The 12986-nt window shown below is 54.1% G+C and overlaps 7 protein-coding genes across 7 annotated transcripts; 4 read left to right on the forward strand and 3 right to left on the reverse strand.

Annotated features, from left to right (window-relative positions):
- Positions 1 to 171: 171 nt before the first annotated feature.
- Positions 172 to 732, forward strand: N7510_001890 (uncharacterized protein; the record flags this gene model as incomplete). Its single annotated transcript, XM_056973817.1, has 2 exons — positions 172 to 352; positions 485 to 732. The coding sequence occupies 2 exons, from the start codon at positions 172 to 174 to the stop codon at positions 730 to 732; spliced, it is 429 nt and encodes a 142-aa protein (XP_056838934.1).
- Positions 733 to 1207: 475 nt separating this feature from the next.
- On the reverse strand, positions 1208 to 2148 carry N7510_001891 (40S ribosomal protein eS19; the record flags this gene model as incomplete). The annotated part of the gene is made up of 4 exons (XM_056973818.1): positions 1208 to 1499; positions 1557 to 1617; positions 1670 to 1733; positions 2119 to 2148. The coding sequence occupies 4 exons, from the start codon at positions 2146 to 2148 to the stop codon at positions 1208 to 1210; spliced, it is 447 nt and encodes a 148-aa protein (XP_056838935.1).
- Positions 2149 to 2492: 344 nt separating this feature from the next.
- Positions 2493 to 4719, reverse strand: N7510_001892 (RNA 5'-triphosphatase domain-containing protein; the record flags this gene model as incomplete). The annotated part of the gene is made up of 2 exons (XM_056973819.1): positions 2493 to 4246; positions 4296 to 4719. The coding sequence occupies 2 exons, from the start codon at positions 4717 to 4719 to the stop codon at positions 2493 to 2495; spliced, it is 2178 nt and encodes a 725-aa protein (XP_056838936.1).
- Positions 4720 to 5002: 283 nt separating this feature from the next.
- ilv3B (putative mitochondrial dihydroxy acid dehydratase) lies at positions 5003 to 6871 on the reverse strand (the record flags this gene model as incomplete). Its single annotated transcript, XM_056973820.1, has 1 exon — positions 5003 to 6871. The coding sequence occupies one exon, from the start codon at positions 6869 to 6871 to the stop codon at positions 5003 to 5005; it is 1869 nt and encodes a 622-aa protein (XP_056838937.1).
- A 362-nt stretch (positions 6872 to 7233) lies between these two features.
- Positions 7234 to 7873, forward strand: N7510_001894 (anthrone oxygenase family protein; the record flags this gene model as incomplete). The annotated part of the gene is made up of 2 exons (XM_056973821.1): positions 7234 to 7294; positions 7359 to 7873. The coding sequence occupies 2 exons, from the start codon at positions 7234 to 7236 to the stop codon at positions 7871 to 7873; spliced, it is 576 nt and encodes a 191-aa protein (XP_056838938.1).
- Positions 7874 to 8276: 403 nt separating this feature from the next.
- Positions 8277 to 8708, forward strand: N7510_001895 (RmlC-like cupin domain-containing protein; the record flags this gene model as incomplete). Its single annotated transcript, XM_056973822.1, has 1 exon — positions 8277 to 8708. The coding sequence occupies one exon, from the start codon at positions 8277 to 8279 to the stop codon at positions 8706 to 8708; it is 432 nt and encodes a 143-aa protein (XP_056838939.1).
- Positions 8709 to 10170: 1462 nt separating this feature from the next.
- Positions 10171 to 12571, forward strand: N7510_001896 (uncharacterized protein; the record flags this gene model as incomplete). Its single annotated transcript, XM_056973823.1, has 3 exons — positions 10171 to 10574; positions 10626 to 11975; positions 12016 to 12571. The coding sequence occupies 3 exons, from the start codon at positions 10171 to 10173 to the stop codon at positions 12569 to 12571; spliced, it is 2310 nt and encodes a 769-aa protein (XP_056838940.1).
- Between the last annotated feature and the right edge of the window lie 415 nt (positions 12572 to 12986).

The raw sequence follows: 12986 nt of genomic DNA on the forward strand, positions 1-12986 counted from the left end.
GTAGTACAGCTGAGCCACCGATAAGATCGGAAGCGTTCCCCCCATCGGGCCGAACCCCGAACATCCCCCTCATGATGAAATACTCCAGCGAGCTCTCTTTAATTGTACATCTACACCTGTTCTTCTCCCATTGAATACTCTAAATTGAAAAACAAACCTATCTCTGTGAAGATGTCGTACCAAATCGCCTACGACACAACCCTAGCGCCTCCCCGCGCGGCAGCCATCGTCTCCTTCATGGAGGACTTCTACCGGACGAGCGACACGGAGTCCCTACACGATAAATACGTGGCTAGCTTTACAGACGATGCGACGCTGATTATGGGGTCGAAGGAGGCCAAGGGAAAGAATGGTAAGTGTTAGGCTATGTTCACCTTGTGCTAGTTACTCAATTCCACCGCCCACCACCGCATAGTTGCATATGCACTCCCGCCATTCAATTCAAGGATAATCAATATTGATGAAACCACATTGAACTAAATAGAAATCCTCCCTCTCCGCCACGGCCTCTGGACACACGTCGCCTCGCGCCACCACACCGCCGTACGCATTTTCTTCGGCGGACCGAATGAGATCATGCTTTATGGCGGGGTGAAGTATACGCTCAAGGCGGATGCATCGAAGGAGGTATATGTCCCCTGGGCTGGAAGGGTGGTGTTTGCCCCCGAGAAGGAAGGGGAAGGTGTGAAGATGAAATTTTACCAGGTTTACTTGGTTCGTATTCCCTCCTGAGTCTAGGATATCGGCATTGGTGATGGCTAGCTAACTGATGTAGGATCCGTCGGCGCAGTCAGGAAAGAAATAGTTAGAGATTCGGTAGCAAATGTACAGTGCAACAGAAGATCAGGTAGCAAGCTTGGAGAATCTACATCTACGTAAAAGATGAACTTTTAAAACGTGTTGAGACATGGCTCTTTATTTCCAGGAGACCGCGAGAGAAAACAGGAACGAGACGCCGTAGGGTTTAGGTCGGGTCAGTCCAGAAGAGGTGAGGGAGAGAAAAAGAAGTGGTGTATGCAGGGAAAATTCCCCCCGGATTGGGAGAAAGTGTTGTTGGATATCAGTCTCGGCCTCTTCATTCGCTCATGCTTCTCTCCAAGTTCGCGTCCTCATGCAACAAAAGAACTCCATCTTCCTCTCGTGGCTCGCCTCCCATCATTTCATAAAAATTTTGGAAATTTTTTTATTGTCCGACTGAGAAAAAGGTTTACTCGGAGTCCGACTCCTCCTCGTCCACGGTGGTCTTGGCGATCCGGTCCAAATCCCGCTGGCCACTCTGGGTGATGCGGCGGCCACCCTTCTCCTCATCGGTCTCGAGGACACCAATCTTCTCGAGGGCCTGGAGGGCCTTGCGGTCAACCGAGCCGGAGGCATCGACGTGGTGGGAGGGGCGGGAGCCGCGGTTCTTGGTCGAGCCGTGAACCTTGCGGAGGCGGCCAACACCGACGGTCTTGCGCATGTAGATGTGGCGGGCGACGGCGGCAGCACGAACGTAGAACCTGGGAAAACGTTAGGATATAATGTAATGAAAGAAGCGAGATTGTGTGTGGGCGTACCAGTCAGCGTCCTGGGGAGGAAGCTCGTTCGAGGCGGAGGTCTTGACGGTGTCAACCCAGCCTGTGGTTGTGTTAGTTTTTGTCATTGAGCAGGTAGAAAGAGTAGAACGTACCGGGAATGGGGAGCTTGCCCTGACGCTTCAGGAAAGCAGAGTAAGCAGCAATGAACTTCTGCGCCTATATAGAGAAATGAAAATGTCAGCACTCTGATCGAAGAGCAAATGTGCATTCGCCGAATAGAGATATGTCGAGTTCATTTCTGAGAGTATCGTCCATGTCGAGTTGGCGGGCATCGAATTTTCCAGCTGGTTTTCCACACACACAAATTGAATGTGTGCACCACAACCACGAGCAATGAAAAGCACGACGACCGCAATTCTTTTCCATCAAGCGACACCATCTCTCTAGGTTTTTTCTGCTCCCTCAATCCATGCTGTGTCATGACCAGTCGAACCAGAACCGAGCGTCGTCTCGAAAATGAATGATGCTTCCAGAAACGAACACCGACCACATCTCTCTCACGCAGCGAATACAGTCGAAATCAAGGCAGGGGAACACCTACGTCCACATCGCGAACGGTGACACCACCCATTTTGGCGACTTGTCGAGGGAATGAGATGAAGGATAGGGTGAGTTGTCGGTGGGCGTGGCAGGGTCGAAGGGGTCGAAAGAGGCCGAAAATTCGGGACGGCAAAGATGTGTGTGTCGCTTAGCCTGTTTGGGTTAGTCATACCCTAATCAGGCACCAAGGCATCACTTGTACATTGTGGACCCATGGGAAGGAAGTATACAGAAAGAAAATCATCAATTCATGGATTATCGTCATAGTCAGAATAATAATAAGGTCCTGGTCCCGAAAAATGCACCTCTGGTCTGTCCATTCCTCTTTCTCTGTGAAACGCCATTAACCACCCCCCGCCTTCCAAAAAAGAAAAATTACAGAGTCGGGGCCCGCTTCAGCCCAACGCAGTACCGCACGAACAGCGTGTCTATGAAATGTCCATGGCGGATCCCCGGTGGCCGGCGCGCATTGAATTCGTCGATCGCATCCTGCACTCCATACCCCAGCCGCTCAATCAGATAGCACACGATCAGGAACCCGGTGCGGTTGTAGCCGTAGTGACAGTGGACGCCGATCAGAGGACGAGGACCACCGCTCTCGGCTTTCTCGTCAACTTCCTTTCGGAGACGATCGACCAATGCAATGAAATCACGAGTCTCGTCCGGCGTGGGAGGGATCTTCGACACGGTCGGATGCTTGAAGTACAGGATCCCACCTTTCTCCATTTGCGCCGGGTTGTAGACGGGGCTTTCATGGCTGATATCGATGACGGCGTAGAGGCGGTCGTGGTACTTCCGCGAAAAGGCCACGGGGTTGTGCGTTTCGTCCACCTCGCGCAGCATTTTCAGTGCGGCGAACGTGTTGGCAATGGGTTCCGAGACGGGTGCGACTTTCTGCCACTTTACCAGGTTCTTGACGTCCCATTTTCCCGAGGTGTTCATGCACTGCAGCTGCCACCCTAGTCCCAGGCGCTTGTCGATATGGTGAGAGAGAAAGTCCTGGATGATGCCGGCCAATGTGCGGTACGTTGCCCGATCATAGAGAAGAGCATGGGATGCAGGAGCGGGCAGAATGGCTGATTTGACCAAGCGTTTGTGCTTGTTTTGGTCAAGTTGCTTCTCGCCATCAACCACCTCAACGCCAAACTCTTCTTCATTGGCAAGACGGTTGAAGGGCGTGGTGGGCGTCTGGTCATGCACGCGTGAAGCATCGGGGACAACACTGCTATCAGTAGTGTCGATAGCAGTATGGCTCGAACTATCTCCAAAGAACTGGAGGAGCTTCAGCACTTCAGCGGGCTTGGTGACTGCATCTGCTTCACCAGCGACCAGCAAGATCGGCATGTGGATGCCAGCCCACACTCTCTCGCCAGGAATGCCCCCGGTTGCTGCACTGTTCTTATCTGTGTAGGTCGGAAGGGTGCCCCAGGCCATCCGGCGCCAAACGGGCGTCTGGCTTTGCTTGTTGAACCGAACTTGAAGATCACGGGTCTCGGCGTCGGCAGCGCTGCCCACCATTCTCATCACGCTGGTGCTCGTGATGCCACCGCGTCGGTCCCAGTAGCGCCACAGGTCAAAGATAGGGCCAGGAACGTAGAGCAGTCGACGAAAGACGGCACTTTCTTCGGCAGATGGGGGAGCTGCGCGAGGACAGACCGCAATGAGACCCTGGATATGTTCCTTCAGTTGCGCTCCAATCGATGAGGTCGATGAGGCTAAGAGAGCAGACAACGAGCAGCCCAAGCTGTGCCCAATCAGAACAACGCCCTGGCCAGCGGCTCGGTCCCGGTGCTGCTCAATAGCCTCAGCCAACAGCTCTGCCAGCGCCTCAACCGAGTATGCATTCCAATCGGTGGGCGCAAACTTCGACAATCCGCACCCGGGCAGATCAATCCCGAAGCATGACCCGACATTGGAGAGACTCGTAAGAAGGTGGTGGAACTGCGCTAGAGATCCGCCCAGGCCGTGTACAAACACAAGCAACGGAACCGGAGACGGGTTGGTCGGGAGCCGTTCAAGGTGTGTGTGTGGACAATAGAAAGTGCGAATGGCCGGGTAGGTAGCAAAAGAGGTGGTGTACGAGGCGTAGGAGGTGAACTTTCTCAAAAGGCCAGGATCCGTCTTGAAAGCTGTGGTCAAGTTAGCCGTGCTGTGGTCACACAGTACAGATCCACATACCATCAGAGGTTTGCTCCTGAGGCGCAGACGGCCAGTCGTGAGACAGATCGGTGCTATGGCGCAAGGATTCATTGCTCTCGTCCTCTTCATCTTCATAGTCATCGTCCGAAGAGGTCGAAGAATTGGGCGAGCTCTTGCGCACAGTCGGCCGCTTGGGCTTTGCTTTCTTCTCCGACGACCGCGCACGGCGCAGCAGCGCCGACAAAAGGCCACACCCAGCCATGGCGACTGCGACTGTGGTCAAGGACACTATCTGGCCCCAGTTTTCATTGCGGTAGAGGTTGCGGAGGTAGGAGTAAGAGACAGAGGGGCTAATTGATGCGCGAAGGGAAGTCCAGAACTGCAGAACAGGATCTGGTCGAGCTGAAGATTGGGAGGTTAGAGAGTCGTAGAGGACCGAGAGGGAGTCGGCGGAGGGATTCATGGCTATTGAAATACAGGGACGCAGGTAGCAGCCCCAAGGTGGAAGCGGCCTAGACAGACTCTCCACACTCGGGCGCACCTGGTCTTGTTGGGGGTTGCCAATGAGAGCTGAGCGATCAAAAACGTTGAAGAAGTGAAGGTCTGCGAATCACAAGAAAGAAGTGTTCAGCGTGGAAGGGCCGGGATGAGTCAGCATTCGACACTGTTGCTCCCGAAGAACTATAGATAGAAAGAGAGATAGAGATACAAGAGATGCATGTTATTCTTGATTGATTCACTGAATACTAGAATAGGTCCGTCATTGCGCCATGCGACGCATCGCCTACCAACCGTGCGTATTTAGCCAGCACACCCCGGGTGATAGTCGGCGCCGGCGCCTTCCACTGGCGCAGCCGCTCCTGGAGCTCCGCCTCGGGCACATCCATCGAGATTTCGTTCTTCTCAGCGTTGATCGTAATCATGTCTCCATCCTGCACCACAGCAAGAGGACCTCCAGTCGCCGCTTCGGGCACAATATGTCCAACAATGAACCCGTGGCTAGCCCCGGAGTAGCGACCATCGGTGATGAGGGCAACGTTGGTCAGTTTGGCGCCCATGAGCGCAGCGCTGGCTTTCAGCTGTTCTGGCATGCCCGGGCCACCCTTGGGCCCCTCATAACGCACGACAATGACCAGATTCTCGCCACGGGGGATGCGCCCCTCGTTCAGAGCCTCATTGAGCCGAGCTTCTTTATCGAAGACGCGGGCCTTGCCGGTAAAGAGCAGGCCTTCCTTGCCTGTGATTTTGGCAACCGCTCCGCCGGGAGCGAGGTTGCCACGCAGGATTTGCAGATGGCCAGTTGATTTGATAGGATTGTCCAATGGGCGAATCAGAGACTGCTCCTCCGGCAACGAAGGGAAGGACGCTACGTTCTCGGCCAGGGTCTTGCCCGTGATGGTGGGGATGTCACCGTCCAGCAAGCCCGCCGCAATGAGCAGCTTCTGGACGGACGGAATGCCTCCGATCTCGTACAGGTCGGCCATGTAGTACTTGCCGCTGGGAGCCAAGTTGGCGATAAACGGGATCTTATTGCTGACTCGCTGGAAGTCATCCAGCGTCAGATCCACACCCGCTGTGCGGGCCATGGCCAGGAAGTGCAGGACGCCATTCGTGCTGCCACCCAGCGCCATTGTCATCACCAGCGCGTTCTCAAACGACCGCTTGGTCAGCAGGTCGCGCGGCCGGATGTTCTTCTCCATGCAGACTTTGATGGCCTCAGCCACTCGCACGCACTCGCGCATCTTCGAGGGTGAGGCAGCAGGCGTTGACGACGAGCCCGGCAGGGACAGGCCCATCGACTCAATGGCCGTGGCCATCGTGTTTGCTGTGAACATACCACCGCAGGCACCCGCTCCAGGGCAAGCGTGCTTCTCCAGGTCATCCATGATCTCATCCTGGGTCTTGCTGGTGTCGCCGCCATCATCCGGCTGGCGCAGGGTGTTGTACGCGTAGGCGCCTGCCGCTTCAAAGCAGGTGGAGATGTTGATGGGCTTGCGCAAGTACTCCGAGTAGCCGATCTGGATCGTGCCGCCGTAGATCATGATCGAGGGCCGATTGTGGCGCGCCATGCCCATGACGACGCCGGGCATATTCTTGTCGCATCCCGGGATGGCAATACATGCATCATGGTACTGTGCGCAGGTCACCGTCTCGACGCTGTCGGCAATGATCTCCCGGGTCTGCAGCGAAAAGCGCATTCCTTCGCTGCCCATGGTGATGGCGTCGGACACACCAATGGTGTTGTATTGCCAGCCGATCATCCCTTGTTCGCTGACTGACTTCTTCACAGTCTTCGCCAGGTCCATCAAATGCATATTGCACGGATTGCCCTCCCACCAGACTGAGGCGATTCCAACGTGCGGGCTGGTAGCCATAGCCTGTTTGTCTGGAACGCCAGCTGCGAATAGCATTGCCTGTACCCCGTCAGACACCTTCTCAATTGTTTTGTGGTTCATACTTACTCGTGCGCCCGGGAAGTCATGGCCGCGGGTAATGGTGGACGAGTACCGGTTGAGTGCGAGCGAGCCATCGGGGTGTCTTGCGTCGGCCGGCAAACTGGGAAAATCGATATACTTGGCCTCGCCGGGCTTGGGGGCTGGCTGGGAAGGGTCCATGATGGGTTGTATAGGGGGAGGAGAGAGAGAGGGAGAGTAGGTAGTTCGAACGAGGTCGTACTCGCAGTCAAGTCCGAGGTGGGCCCCGCTAGTTATCGGCTTGGTCCAGTCACTAGCTCGGCATTGGAGATCGGAGGTGCGCCTTTCCTTATGGGCAGAGCAAGTCAGTATGATCTATTAAATGGGTGTAGGAGGTTGAATGCGAATTGCAAGGAGTACAGTATAGGTATGATTGGTTAGTGATATGCTAGCAGTACTTGTGATGTCAGCATTCTCCCGCCGCCCCCAAGGTCAAGCTGGACTTCAGCTCGACATCTCCGTCTCACCGAAACACCACCATCAACTCACTCATCTCCAGCATCATGTCGACAGACATTAGAATTGCGCAAGCCATCGGCACTGTCGGGTGCGCACTCGCAGCAGGTACTATTCCCTCCTATCAAACGACACATCTTCCACAAGCTACTTAGCTAACACCCGCCCCAAGGCGGCATCTCCACGCTGTCCTGGATAGGCCTCCCAACACTCGCCCTCCCAGCTCGGTTCCCATCCGACCCTTCCGTCCCCGGAACACCCATCTCCCACCTCACGCACCAGTGGCTCTTCCTCTTCAAGCGCGGCCACGACACATTCCCTACCTTAGCCACAGCGTCCTCCCTCGCAAATGGCTACCTCGCCTGGACCTTGCGCGACGCAGGCGCGTCGCCCATTGGTGGGTATAGCTGGACAACGTGCTACGTGGCCGCTATCGCGGCGACGATGAGCATCGTCCCCTGGACGCTGATTTTGATCAACAATACGAATGTGAAGTTGACGGCGCATGCGACGCGCGACGATAAGGGGTCTGCGAAGGAGCTGGGTACGCAGGAGACGGCGAGGCGCGCGAAAGATGATGCTGAAGTGCCTGGATTATTGAGGTACTGGTCTATGTTGAATCTGGTGAGGTCGGTGTTTCCGTTGGTTGGCGCTGTCATTGGGTTTACGGCGGCGGTGTCAATGTAGGTCTGTGGTGCTGGTCTGTTATATTAAAACACGTGTGATTTGTAGTCTGATTTGAGAAATTGAAGTCTATATTGCTGTTCCATCAAGGCTGTCCATGATTTTAAAGCTCGAAGTATGATAGTGGGTCAGCGATCGGACTGTTCCGAAGTATATCCCTATCAATGATGCCATATTCGGCCAATCTATAGCATCACAGTTTATGAAGATCTAAAATGGTCTCCCTAGGTGAAATTCGAGCTCGAGCGTATGACCTGTGGGAGTTTATTAAATCCACCACTATGCATGGGGACTCACCTACTGCTTTGAGAAACAGTTTCCCTATCCCGTTATTGCCTCGAAGTATATACCTATAAAAAGCAATGAACAATCATTGATTTTGATACATCCTACTCAACCATCCAAAATGCAAAACCCTAAATCTTCTCTTACAAAATCAGTGGTCTTATCCGCAAGCTACACCTCCCACAACCCCCACGAGTCCTTCCCAGACACCTCCAACGGTAATCTCACCTGGCATACACTCATCTCCGCCCCCAAAACACCAACCCAAAACCTAAGCGCGGGGATAGCCGTCTGCCTACCGGCCACCGGCCATCTCTGCGCACATCGCCACGTGCAGGCGGAGCTTTACTATATCCTCCACGGCGTCGGACAAGTCACCATCGATGGAACGGTCTATCCGGTCTCCGCTGGGAGTATTGTCTACATCCCTCCGGATGCAGAGCACGCCATTGTGAACACGGGATCGGAGGATTTGAGGTGGTTCTATGTGTTTCCGACGAGTTCTTTTGCGGACGTGGTGTATCGTTTCTCTGAGAAGAGGGCCAAATTGTAAATTCTAAGAATAGGGCGTAATGCCATCCCTAGTCTAAGCCAAGGGCTAGCTAGCCTCATTGCATAATATCATCCTTTGAAACGCCATGTCGTCTTCCCGATGGCATCCAATGGCGTTGCATATTCCCAAGTCTTCATCCATGGACCTGTATAACGAACGACCCGACAGACAGCACATTGCACAGTCCAATGCTCATCAGTGGACCGCAGCAATTCCAACTGTGCAGCCAACACAGCGCCATTCTCCACGTCCGGATCAGATCCCAGGGCACAATTGGCCCCCCTGTCACAAAAATGGGGCACGTTCGTCCCCACTCGATCGTGTTTCAGCTGTCTCTTTGCACTGTTTATCTGATATGGATCTCCATGTTGTGGATAAGCGAGAGGATGTCGCCCAAGTTTAGGTCACTTTAGGGCACTTTGCCCGTTTTGGTCCTTTTCTCCGAGGTCCTGACTGTGGTTATGTATGGCGAGTAATATTTGAATCCATGAACACCGGGTGTCGTTGTCACCACCAGCGGCGCTAACCCTACATAACTGTGGCAACATCCGGCAGTCTACATAGTCGATTGGACATACAGCTCGGCCGCTCCGTCCCGGGTCATGGCATGCGGCGCAGCTAGCACGGAAACCTTGAGCGGCCCAGATGGCGTGCTTGGCAGCGCAGGGACCCTGAACCGGCAGTTGCTTTTTAATTTATTTTTATTTTTTGAGGCGCCCGTGTCTCACGGCTTGGACCAGTTCGTATCCTTCGTATTATTATTCGGACTTTCGATACATAGCACCTTGGGTTGTGGTAGACGGCTATGCATATACCGTGTACATCTGTAGAAGGAAATGTCACGATAGGCATACGTTGGGGCGAAGATTGACCGTCTGAAACGCATGGTTCACGTGTTGCAGTGAGAGAAAAGAGAAAAAACACAAAAGGGGCATGACCCGCCCAATCCACCACACTTGACCGGAATAGGGTTAGGGCTCTCCGCCCACGAACCGTCCTCGACAATAATACTCGAGTTAGTGATGGGTGGTAACCAGTCAACAATGATTGTTCCAGCTGGGTCAGCTCCAATAGTTCCTGGTTCGCTCGCTCCCTACCTATCCTATCTCGCTGACTGTTGCTGACAGAACCATGGTGTACGTAATTCTGAAAGAGAAGGGAAAAAACTGCCCCTGAACTAAGGACTAGCACGAGGAGAGCGGAGACAGAAGAACATCACCTCATTCCTTTTGTGGGGGGAGATCGACTGTTCCCCCCTAAACAAGCGGTTGGCCCTAAACTGTTTCCGATGGTGTATGCGCACGTCCGCAAGCCATCTTGACCTTCTTTGCCTTCTTCAGGCCTGTCACTTACTCTGTCTCTCTCTCTCTTGCCTCTGGTTTTGTACATTCTTCAGTGTCAATACCCCCACACACCTCTTGCTCCTCTCTTCGCCTCCCATGCTGGGCGACCTTGCGCCACGATGAGTGTTGTCGCCAGTAGACCCGAGAGCCCTGCTGCGCCCTACACCACCATCCCTCCGTCGCACTGCAACGAATTCCCAGTGACCGTCCGGCCTATTCAAACGCGCACCTCCTCCATATCCTCCTACAGGACCAACTACACCACCTCGACCGCGCCAACCGTCTACTCGCCCACCTCACCCACTTCCTCATACCGCCAGTTCGACTCCGTGGGATCGTTGCCCAAATTTGTCGAGCCTGTCCAGAGACGCGTCCCGCAGGATGTCTACGATGTGATTCTCGTTCACCTCGAGTACTTGCACAAGGGACCGTATCAGACAGGTTGCACGACATGTTTTCAACGCGACTTGCATGCCTTGTCCTTGACCTCTCGGTCATGGGAGAAGGCCGTGAGAGTGAAGCTGTGAGTGTTATGATTGACTGGGTGAGAAAGCCAGTTCTAATGAAATTATAGATATAACAACATTCACATAGTTGGAAACGATTCCCCCGTCCAGTTGAAGAAGTATCGTCTCAAGCGGGGCAGTCGACTGAAGCTGTTGAGACGGACTCTGCGCGAGCGCAAATTGCTGGCCAATCTTGTGCGAGAGCTTCGCGTTCCTCAGATGGATTTGCTGTTCACGACAACCAAACACAGCGCCCAATGGCAAGAGTATCGGGACATCGTTGCATCGGTGGTGATGGTCTGCCCGAACCTCGAACGGCTACTCGGCCTGTCCATCCCGTACCACCATGAATTCGACCGCTTGACCCATGCCTTGTCGACACGCAAGAGACTCAAAGAGCACACATGGATCCTGGGCGAGGCGGCTGAGGTTTCTGAAGTGTCTCCCCGGAGTACCTCCTGCCCAGGGAGCTTGGGGCCATCGCAGATGTTTGAATTCTTGGACTATCATGCCTCGTGGTCGAACTTGGAAACCCTCGCTCTCTACAGCCTGAACGAAAGCAATGCTTTAGAGCCCAGCATTTTCCTCCGCATGTTCGATCTCTTGCCATCCCTCCGCAATCTGTGCGTCTCCTCTTTTGACGAGGAGGCTTTTGGCGATAGCACGCTGTTATGTTTGCCCCCGCTGGAGTCGTTGCGGTTGGAGAATCTGCCCGGAGTTACAGATGCCGGTCTCTCGCAGTACACATCACGACCGGAATCCCGTTCGCTAAAGTCCTTCGTTCTGGTCGAGTCAAACATTCAATCACTGCTGGTCGTCTCAAAAATCCTGTCTTCACTCCGACAACTTGAACGACTCAAGATCGTCCAAACTGGGCATTGCCCTATCATGCCTAGCGAAGGCATGATTTTCCAACCCATCTTTGCCTCCTCGAGTCTGAAATATCTTCACTGGGACGTCGCATGCCCAGACCCGCACACAGCACTCACCCAACTTGAAACTCTTCCTTTCCAAAAACCTATCAAACACTCCGATACCCCCAACTCTCACCTCGCCCAAAGTATCCTGTCGGGCGGGTTCCCTCAACTCGAAACCCTTCGCGCCCCTTCTGACGTGGAGCCTCCGGGTATGCTGCAAGCAGTCTGTCGGCCCATCACGAAAGGACAAGCACTCCTTCGACCAGACCGGTATAGTCTTCCCCGCAGCTCTCACGGCTCTGTCAGTACTCGGCCGCTTGCGCTGCCCGCTGGAAACAACTTGACCTCTTCCCGGATTCGCGCCCAGACCTTTATCGACATGGCTATCAAGGACACAGAGTCCGGCATACAGGTTATCATTCAAGATTACTCGGATAACTACGTGCCCGACAGCGCCATTCCGGCTTCGTTTGATGAAGATCCAGAGCCAGAGCTGGATGAGTATGGCATCTGGGCTGCCAGCGAGCGGTACAAACATCAGCCCCCCCCCCAAAAAGGCCGGCGCTCCTGCGACAGTCTATGCGTTCCACATGCCGGCATTCATGGGACGCGTGGGCGTCGTAGACCCCGTAACGGGCGCATCAATTCCGAAATTCCTCCTTCGCCCAGATATCCAGGGTCAGGAAGCAGACGGCGGCTTGATCGGGTGGAAGCAGCTACTTGCATCAAACCAGTCTCTCACGTACGCTGCAGGCGTCGGCGTCGATTGCTTCGGCCTCCACCGCAGCAATACCAACCCGCCTGCCGAAGATCCGCCGTCGCCGGCTTCCAGTCCACCCTCGCGGTTTGGATGGGGGAGCATCGGTCGATCCAACACCGTCAGCCGGCCAAACACTCTTGGCCGGTCCAATACTAGTCCGGCCTTACCTTCGACGCCAGCCACGTCCGTCAGCCTCAACTCTGTTGCTGCGTTGCCTTGGGAGAGGGACACTTGCACGGGTTCCTGGAATCATAAAATGGGTCGCGACTGGTGGTTCCATATGGAGCGGGATCGGCCTGGGAACTCGGATCTCATCGACACCAAACAACTTTTCTAACGCTGTCTTTCCCTTTTTTCCTCTCTCTCTCTCTCTCTCCCCCCCCTCTTCCGCTCTCTCTGTTTCTCTGTGTTACTCAATATCTACTACGCCATATACCCCGCATGTTGGTCGACCCGGTCGGTTCTGTTTCTATCCCTGCTTTTGTACATGCCCCACGACATTATTTACTTATCCCATGGAGATGACTCCAACCGTCTTCTCCGGTGCACATATCATGGTGACTACCATCTGTTCCTTATATCGATTGCTTGTTGGTGTGAATTTCTGGCTCTGGATGGACTTTGGCGCATTGTATTTCTGTCTGTGCAATTCTTACCATACCTCCGTCAAAATTAAACCATGACTCTCCTGTATGTTTTGTATAGATCTATCTCGGTCACGTGGGGTTCTGACTCACCCACTAAGCGAACAA

The sequence above is a fragment of the Penicillium lagena genome, assembly GCF_028827675.1.
Source record: "Penicillium lagena strain IBT 129212 chromosome Unknown utg000001l_segment0_segment0, whole genome shotgun sequence".
Taxonomy (NCBI): Eukaryota; Fungi; Ascomycota; class Eurotiomycetes; order Eurotiales; family Aspergillaceae; genus Penicillium; species Penicillium lagena.